The sequence below is a fragment of the Seriola lalandi genome, unplaced genomic scaffold (genome assembly GCF_002814215.2).
Source record: "Seriola lalandi dorsalis isolate HSWRI2012SDOR001 ecotype SW California unplaced genomic scaffold, Sedor1 jcf7180002054585, whole genome shotgun sequence".
In the NCBI taxonomy this organism is placed as follows: domain Eukaryota; kingdom Metazoa; phylum Chordata; class Actinopteri; order Carangiformes; family Carangidae; genus Seriola; species Seriola lalandi.
The window spans coordinates 2,627,954-2,638,003 of record NW_019525138.1 but is presented as its reverse complement, the minus strand read 5'-3'; the positions used below and the strand labels follow the sequence as shown (position 1 = coordinate 2,638,003).

At 40.5% G+C, this 10,050-nt stretch overlaps 1 protein-coding gene across 2 annotated transcripts in view; it reads left to right on the top strand.

The window, feature by feature from the left end:
- The window catches only part of stxbp4 (syntaxin binding protein 4), a 54,559-nt gene that overhangs the window by 30,302 nt on the left and 14,207 nt on the right, over positions 1-10,050 (top strand). For both annotated transcript variants that reach the window (XM_023418812.2, XM_023418815.2), the window contains exons 17-19: positions 5,274-5,453; positions 6,904-7,023; positions 7,284-7,333. In XM_023418812.2, the coding sequence (XP_023274580.1) occupies positions 5,274-5,453; positions 6,904-7,023; positions 7,284-7,333 (350 nt within the window). The remainder of the gene's footprint in view (positions 1-5,273; positions 5,454-6,903; positions 7,024-7,283; positions 7,334-10,050) is intronic.

The window sequence follows — 10,050 nt, the reverse complement described above, 5'->3', positions numbered from 1 at the left end:
GGGGGGCTCTCAGGCTCCCTCAGACCCCCCCAAGGCCACAGCTGGACGTAGGACGGCTCATGCTGGGATCCATTAGTTACCCAACCACATGAGCCTGGCCACACACACACACACACACACACACACACACACACACACACACACACACACACAGATGTCTCACTACAGCTATAAGGACGCTCTTTGACACAACACACTCTCTAACCCCAACCCTAACTTAAACCTGATTCTAACTTGAACCTGATTCTAACCTGAAACCTAAAACCAGGTCTTGACCCTCTGTCCTCTGAAGGTCTGTCTGTCACATCTGTGTGGTTTCAAACTGAGATTAAATCATCCATGAAACCTCATTTTAACACTGACTGTGTCCTAGTTCCACACACACACACACACACACACACACATACACCATGTACTATTAATGTCTGTGCTTAGACATTAATGTACTCTCCTGTTTCCTGTGGTGATCTAACACCAGTGTCAGAGCTCCGGCAGTTTTAAGTGAACAGTGTCATCATCTACTGACAGTTTCCACTAGTAGAAAGTGAATTAAAGAGCCAATAATTCTGGCTTTAGATCAAGTCTTTTTAAAGCAGCGATCTGTAGGTTTCTGTTATTGCTACATAGCTAACATTAGCATTAGCAGCTTACCAGTCTAGAAGAAACGTGAGTTCAGCATCAAACTTCATTCCTTTACTCACCAACAGCTGAAAACAAACACCAATGTTAACTCTTGTGTCTATCACATCTTTTCTTCTACTGAAGTTAGCACGCTAACCAGTTAGCCCCGACCTGTCTGGTCACTTTCTGATAGCTACTCCCTACAGCCCCCAGTCTGCCCTAAAGACGTATCGCTGCTCAGAGGACGTATTAAAAACTCTTGTACTATAAAGACAATGATGGCTGAAGCTGTCGTCAGCAGACCATCACACCCACCTGCTTCCCGCAAGAAACCATGTTCAGCAGCAGAGAAAACTTACAAATAGTCCCTTTAACAGATAGATAGATAGATAGATAGATAGATAGATAGATAGATAGATAGATAGATAGATTCTGCTGAAACCTTGCTAAGCTAAGCTAAACTAGCAGGTCAAACAGAGACACTTTGGGTTGTGTCAGTAAAATGCGAGCTGCTACAGTTTTATATTTTATAAATTCGGGATGGATTTCATGGTTTGGGAGCGTCAGGCAAACTGATGCGGCCTTATTGAGAATCCAGGTATTATTGGTAATCGAAGAACTCAGATCTTATAGTTCATTAAAACCATTAGTCATTGGTAGAACCATTAATTAATCCTGGATTCAAAATTTATCTTTGGTAAATGTGTTCTCAATATATAATTACATTTACTTAAAGTTTTTAAAGGTGAAGCTCATTCAGTTAGTTATTGACACTCTGGGCTTCCTTAGATAAACACACACACACACACACACACGCGCGCACACACACACACACACACACACACACACACATAATTTTAGAATTGCACGTAGTGAAGGTGACAGATGGACTGCTCCCACTCCAAGTGTATGTATGTATGTGTGTGTGTGTGTGTGTGTGTGTGTGTGTGTTTGTGTGTTAATTCTCACTACATATGACAGCACCACAGGAGGAGAGCCGAGGCTGCCAAAGTCACTCCTGTCCGTTTCCCTTTCTGCTATGTGTGTGTGTGTGTGCGCATGTGTGTGTGTGTGTGTGTGTTTCCACCAGAGCTGCACAGTCCTCTAAATTTGCTATTTTAGAGAAATGGACATTTTTTAGTTCTCATAGTAACAGACAGTCATTGTTAATTTTAGGAGAACATGTGTCACAAACCGACGGAGCAGAGGATCATGGGTATCAGTAGGTGTCATTTAGAGCTGTTCACCAGACCAAACCAAACTGGTTACCATAACATAAACCTGAAATTATGTATGTATTTCTGTTCTGTTCATTCCAGACTGAATGAGAAGCCTTTAACATAATTTACAGCAGTGTATTGACTTATATGGAAGTTTATTGTTTAAAGCAACATATCAGCTTATCATGTTGTAACAAAAAAAAGTGTTTTAATGAGATACATTGTGAAATAATGTGATAAAATGATCCTGTATATTGCAACAAACATTTCTTGTAGTAGTTAAATCATGTCATGTAATAATGATAAGAAAATATGTCATAATTAGATGAAAAACATTAGAATAGATTTGGATTTTGTAAATCATTTCTGTTATTGCAGCAATGCTGAAAATTTAACATCTGCTTGACTCCATCTGCTAAAGAAGATCATTCGACATGATTGAAAACTCGCTACTGAATGGACCTTATGGTCAGATTGTTATCTCCAAAAACTGAGATTTGAACCTCAAACTAAACTTGTGCATATGTTGCAGTTGCACACAATAAAATATTGGTTTGAAATTAGTCATTTTAAGTCAGAAATGACTGAATTCAGGGAAAAATAAATGAGTTGATTAAGTGCTAAAAGGTATTCAAACTTATTTGATTTCTCCCGGAGAAACAATACATGGCCAAAAGTATGCACACGCCCTGACACTCCCTCCACACAGTCTGAGATTGTGACACCATGGTCATTATCCTGCTAACCAGTCTCCTGGTTTCAGTCTTCCTCCAGATGTTGAACCTGCTGCCTTTACAGCATCAGTGAGGTCCGACACAGATGTTGGTAATGAGGTCGGATCAGGTCCAGTACATTTAATGGGGTTGAAGTCAGGGCTCTGTGCAGACCAGACCTAAGACATTGTTTTATTCTGCAGCATTCAGATTTGTCTTCATTGGAAATAAGGGGCCTGAACCAGGAAGAGTAAAGTATGTGGACTGGCTTTGAGGAGTCGTAGTGACCCTGTAAACTGTTAAGTAACAGCACTAATACTGTAAATGTTGTGTCAGCCTCTGTGTCTTCACTGGTAATAATGCTGAGTTATTCTTCTTCAGTGTACGGTTGTACGAGGCAGCGTAACAAAACTCCCGACTCTTTGTGGTTGTAAAGCCTCGTTATCTTTTCCTGCCTCTGAGGATCATTTTACTGTCAGCGCTGCAGGAGCTCCAGTGTTTATTTCAGTGCTGGGGGGGGGGGGCTGGGGGGGGGGCTAGGAGTGGTTGCTTCCTTGTCAAGAGGGGTTACGGTATCTAATTGTTGCGGGTGTCTGTTTCACCGCCCTGAGAGTTATGCAACTTCCACACTGAAGCTGGTTTTCCCTCCAGGCCTCACACGCTCACTGAAGATAAGCTGGAGCTTTGATGGAGTCAGAGTCGACCAAAGACCCAACACTTCCTTAAATGTGATTAAAAAGGGATTACAATCCGCAAAGAATAGGAAATTAAACATTACATGTATGTGAAAAAACGCCATATTATTTTAAGTTATGTTACCAGAATCAGAAACAGGTTTCAAGGAGGAAGGAATTTGCTTTCATGTTGTGCTACAATAAAAAAAAATTGAAATATATTGAAATTGAAATTGAAAATACCTTTATCATGTTTAAAAAGAAGAAATTAAATGACCACAATATGATTAAAGACTAAAGAAAAGATTAATGTTAACGCAAATTAAAATGAATTATTAGTTCTTTACAACGCTGATGTTATATTTAACCCGTTATAAGGCTTCCTATTTTATGCATGACTTGACATACAGAATAGTCTAAATGAAGCCGAGGTAAAATAACAGAGGCACGAACATGATAAAAATATTTTTTTAGTCTTTTTTGTCTTGTTTTTCATGCACTGCTGTTGTAACATAAGCAAAATACAGCTTGTCATGGTGGAGTGGGAATTTGAGCAGATGTTACTCCACCCACACCCCACGCTGTCCACTGCTTGTTGTTCCTGTTCAATAATTGACTAAATATCAACAGAAAATTCATTTACAACAATTTTGATAATAATGAGTTTATAATGAGTCATTTATAAAACAGAAATGTCAAATATTCTCTGTTTGTAGCTTCACTAATGATGAAGTTTTTCCACCATTTTTGCAATTAGAAGATAATGATAATGAAATAAATGTAAGTTAGAGTCCTGATAAGAGATATAAAGTACAAAGATACAGTGGATGTGACAGGAAACAAAGACGCTACCCATCCTGTAGCGTCTAGTTAGTATGTTTATCATCACTCTGACGGACTGTGGCCTGTAGAGGTGAAAACAAACAATGGAAGCAAATTCCAAGAGAAGAGCAGCAAGCAGCGATTGTTTAATGTTTTGCAGGAACATTACTCATATTGCGCTGTGACAGTTTAACACTAGATTAAATGTTTCCCAAGATATCTGAGTGTTCGTTTTATGGATGACTGTGTCAATCTGTTGATCCGGGTCTTAATCGTCATTAAGATTTGTTCATGACGTTCATGATCCCCAGAGGATGAACGCTACAGACGTTAGTGATCCTCTGAGGATGATATCCGTGGTTTTGAGTGAAACATCTGAACAACTGTTGAATGGATTATGGTGAAATGTGGTTCAGAGATTCTTGTTCCACTGAGGATGAACTGTAATAACTCTGGTGGAGTTTCCCTCTGGTTCCATCTTCAGGTCAGGACATCATCATCATCAGGACTTTGGTTCATGACTAAATACCTGCAGAACTATTGACATTCCAATCAGCCTCAGATGTATTTTGTGTTTGATGCTAACATGGACATGGTAAACATTATACATAAGTACAGACTCTTAGTCTGGTTTATTTCTGGGTGAGACTGATTTCAGGTTTGTGATTGCGGAGGGATTTTCTTGTATGGACGTATTCAGTCAATAGATTTTGAGAAAATGAAGAATTGGTGATAAAAATAACATTTATTGCACAAATTAGTAATTTTAGGAGTAAGTTTTTAGTCATATTCTCTTGTTTTGTTCAGGAATGAATGAAAAAACAGGTTCACGTTGTTTCTTAAGTTCCTCACTCTGCAGGATCAACACAATAAACACATCGGTCCTTCCTTTCTTGGTCTCCAGGTAGATGCTACTCTCTGGATGTTGGTAACCTTATCAAAGGTAGAAATATTCTGAGAGGTGACAGGTCCAGGTGAGTCCTGCTGATTCAGTCAAACGTCCATGAGGCTAAAAGCAAAGAGCATCACACTAAATCACCCTGACACCAAGAATTCAGCATCAGGACTCCAGCACCTGGAAAGAGTTATGAAAGTTAAGAGGGTCTGAGAAGGCACTGAATGCATCGCCGAGGCCCTGCTGTTCATTTGTTGAGCTCTGACGGTAAATCTGTCTTCTTCTTCTCCTCCTCTGTCCTTCCTCTTTCCCCCATTCCTCTCGACAGGAAGTAAAACTGGGAGCAGAGGAGAGTCGGGCCCTGAGGACTCGGATCCAGCTGGCCGAGGCGGCCCAGAAGCAGGCCAGGGGGATGGAGATGGACTACGAGGAGGTGATTCACCTGCTGGAGGCCGAGATCGCTGAGTTGAAGACTCAGAGGGTGGAGCAACCAGCGCAGATCAATAAGGTGACTGATATGACTGGCAGGTGGAGTCAGATACACTGATTGGTCAGAACCAAAGTCCAAGTCGACTGTGTTCAGTCTTTGTCTTCGGTTCGATTCAGTTCATGAGACAAACAACCAAGTGTTGGTTCAGACAAGCTCCAGATGATCCATGTCTACATTTTATGGACATGCCCCCTCTGGTGGTCAGACAAAAAGGAGTCAGCAGGTTTCAAGCAAATGTATAAAGTTTTGTGAAAATACAATGTTAATCACTGCAGGTTTGTGTATATATAATTAAACTCTGACGTCTTAACTCTGATACATCATGGAATTTCTTCTTCTACATTTGTGTTATTTTAAACGAATGGATGGAAACGTCTTCGTTAGTGAAGTGAAAACGTTACGAAGACATAAAGACAAAACATCTCAAAGTGGATTATCATAACAGTAATGATAGTAATAATAAAAGCTGGTGGTCTACGACAACACCAGGTGTAAACACAAAGGCAAGATCGCATTATTTATTATATGGACTGACATCGCATCCTAACACCAGGTGTAAAAAGGTGAATAAGATAATGATACAGATAAAACGTTAAGTAAATTGAATATTTTCTCTGCATGTTTTACCTTGTGAGATATGGAAAAGTCACAAGAAGCTAGATTAATATATTTGCAGTGACCTTCCGTGTTATCTTCCTGATGATTTCCCAACAACCCTCTCCGACTCCAACTCCCCGCCCTGGCCCCTCCTCCTCCTCTCCTCCATCAGCAGCAGCAGTGAATCTGGGTCAGTGCCGCCTCCCTCTCTTACGCTGCCATTCTCCAACAGGTTATTTTTATAGTAATCTGGCTAGCAACCCGCAGGTCAGCTGCGACAGGCTCGAGGCGACAGTGAAGTGATGGCGAGCGGCGAGCTGAGTTTGAGTCCACACTGAAAGGCGGAGATTTTATAAATGAGCCCATAGTGAGCCCACATGTATCTGCACTGTTAAGCCTCATGTCTCATTAGTTACTGAGCTTTATTTGTTTTTTCCATCAGTTACAAGCAATTAACCACCGTCAGCATGTTAATGGTCAAAATGTTTCAATCGGCAGATCAAATTATGGCAGATCACGTGATCACATCAAATGACCAGATTCACATTCTAAGGCCTTGGCAGTGTTGTTTACCTTAACATTCTGTCAGCAGCCACGAATGGAGCCTTATTGTAAAGTTTAAAACACATCATTATTTATTAATGAGTTACTACAAGGCTCCTTTTACCGGTTATAAAGGTAGTAACTCATTATTAAGATTAATGAGTAGTAATAATGCCAAATAGTGAGCCTGCATCAATCTATGAAAACTGTTACAACTATAAGGGTCTTCTTATTGCAGTCATGTATCTAGTATAATTTGACCCACAGAGACACAGTCATTGTTTGCACACTGTTGAAGAAGGTTGTTCCTTGTTCTTTTTGATCATAGCAGGAGGAGATGGAGGAGCTGAAGAAGAGGGTGGCTGTCCTGGAGTGTCAGCTACGGAAGAGCGAAGCTGCCAAAAAGGGCTTTGAGATGTCAACAGGAAAACTGCTGAGTTTTGTCGAGGTAAACTGACAAAAGCAGAGGAACTTTTATTCTGTAACCTGTCAACAAACCGAACACTGAAGGTCTCCTGCTAACAACAGCTGTGACAGATGTGACTCCTCTGAGACGCAGAGCTCCACTGTTTCAATCAGTGTTTCATCCTGCTGCCGCAAATACTCACTATAGCAGCAATTAATAAGCCGCTGAAAATGTTCCTCAACAGATGTAGAAAACCTTTAGTCACATTTTATTCTTTTCGTTTCTTTTCTCTGTTTCTGCAGAACGTTCAAGAGTTTCTGCTCGAAAGTCACGGACCAACCAAGAGTTACAGGTGTGTGTGTGTGTGTGTGTGTGTGTGATTAATTGACAACCTCCTGTTCATTAGCGACACGGTGGCTATGCTAATGAGTAGAATTGGTTAATGCAAGCTGCTAAACTGGTTGCTGTTGGCAACAACCAGCTCTTTATGTCATGTGTTTTATTACTGTATGTGCATTTACATCTGTGTGTGTGTGTGTGTGTGTGTGTGTGTGATCATTTATGTGTCTTTACCTGAATGTAAATTATACTGTACATTTATACAAACACAACCCATACAGAAATGTAATATATGACATACTGTATGTGTCCCTTTATGAAGAGTGATATAGATTTCACCTATAAGGTGATATATTATTATCACATATATACATTCTCTGGATATATGAAGATATAAATTTATAACATATATGAAATGCCCATGGTACATTTTGTAAATGTACATATATAAAAAATATGAATATGATTAAAATAATTATGTGTTAACATATGTTAACAATATATATTTTATTTATTTATGCAAGTTTATTAAAACAACATACATGTTAAGAAATCTATATGTTTATATATGTTTAACATATCTAACTTAAAGTTATTAATTAAATAATTAATTTTAAGAATAATTCTTGCTTTCTAATAGGTTCCAAAATTTTTTAATTTATATTTATATTCTATATGTATATATATATATATATATATATATTCATATATGTAACTTCATATATTACATTTGCGTATAGGAACATTTTAGCGACTCGTGGTTTTCCACCCGTAACCCTGTTTCTATCTCTGTGGAAGTGAAGAGGGGGTCAAAGAGCCCCCACCCCCCACCCTGACCCTCTACAGCAGGATTTCTGCACCTCTGGCACCTGACGGTTGTGGACAAACCATTCCAGACCATGGTCCAGACTGGGAGTTTCTCTCTGAGCTCTTCACTGAGCCTCCTAGGGGTCAGACCTTCCGGTCTCTAACACCATGAGCTATTTGGATATGTGACCCTCATTTCCTTGAACCTTTGGATGTTTACTTTGGGTCCTGGATCAAATCCAGACTCACAAAACTGTCCTTTAACTCCCTGAGCCATCTCACTCTCTTCCTTGTAGCCTCTTAGTCTTTCCTCCGGGTGCAGGTCCTCCTGAGGATCAACACCCTAAACACGTCTGACAGGTCCTGTTCCCCTGGTGCTGATCCTTCGCCCACATGACCGAAGGTGGTCTCAGCTTCTCATTTGGACCGAACCCAAAGAGTCTGAAGCTCTGAGACCCGACACCTTAGTCAGAGTCACATAATGAGGGATCCTGCAGAGAGTAGAGCCCATTAGCCCTGCTTGACAGACACACACACACACACACACACACACACACACACTCGGTGGTCCAGCTTAGCCCACTTCAACCCAGGTGGGACAACAGTTAGCTCCTGTTAATGCCTGCCTGCAGCGCGCAGCAGCGAGGCAGCAGCGTTATGAAACGTCTCAACTTGCAGAGAGAGTGCGAGGTCGGCGTGTGTGCTCACACAGATGGCGACATCATCATCAAATTACGTGATCAACAATGACACCACTGAAGAAGAAAAAGAGAGTATGTGTTCTGAACTTCAGTTTCTTGAACAATCAGTCGTCAGTGAGCCTCTCCTCTTCCTCTTCTTTATTTACATTTCTTCCCTCTCTCCTCCATCTAAACTTATCTTTCCTAAGTTTTTCCCTTTTTTTCCATTTTCTTTGCTTAGTGCCTTCTTTTTTCTTTATTGCTTCCTTCTTGCCTTCCATATATTTTTCCTTCTTTTTCCTCCTTCCCTCAGTTTTTTTTTTTTCTTTTCTCCTTTCTTTCCTTTTCTCTTTCCTCCTATGTTTCCTTCATTCCTCGTATGGTTCCTTTTTTCTTCTCTCCTTAAGTTATTCCCTTACTACATATTCTGTTTTTCTTTCTATGCCTCTTTCCGTCCTTCTTTCCCTCTTGTCTTGTCTTCTTTCCTACCTTTCCTCCTTCCTTTCTTTGTCCTTAGTTTTTCTTTCTTGATCTGGAAATGAGATCTTCACTCATCTGGATATTTGAAAGTTGTTAAATGAACCTTTATTAATAACTAATAAATCAGGACTTTGTAATGAATGTCTCATGTGGATCGGAGCCTGTGTTGTCTCCTCATCTCGGTTTTGTTCTGATCCTTGTGGTCGGTAACGTGGCGTTATCAGCACCTTCAGGCCAGTTGTGTAAGTCTGATTCTGTAAATCAGGTCAATCGGTCATGTTATTAAGTCACCCAGCGATGACACCTCCTGCCAGGCCTCCTTTTATTCCAGTCCAGGTCAGTGGGACACCTCCACTCGTGTTTCATAACGGTGGGACCCCTGGTCATGTTGTGTGTTTTTCTTCACCTGTCCATGTGCATCTAGGCCACTCGTAAGCTGAAATGTGGGCCGGGGGGGGGAGGGTTCACTGGGGGTCGCAGGCAGGAGGTATTTTTCCTCTTTGTCAGAAATAAATGGCTCTTTGCTGCCAATTCACTCCCAGGAGATGACGTCTTTCATGACTCTTAATATTACTCTCATTAAACCCAATAAAAGAAGAGGTTAAGAGGAAAGAAAGTTTCCCTTAGGTAAGGATGGGCAGGAAATTTCATTGTGGCAGTAATAAGCTTTGTTCATTCTGTGTGTGTTTAGAAACGACTGTGTTTCCTCCGGTGACATGGTCGTTTCAGCAGCTTAACAAAGTGTTTTTAACTCACTTGATAG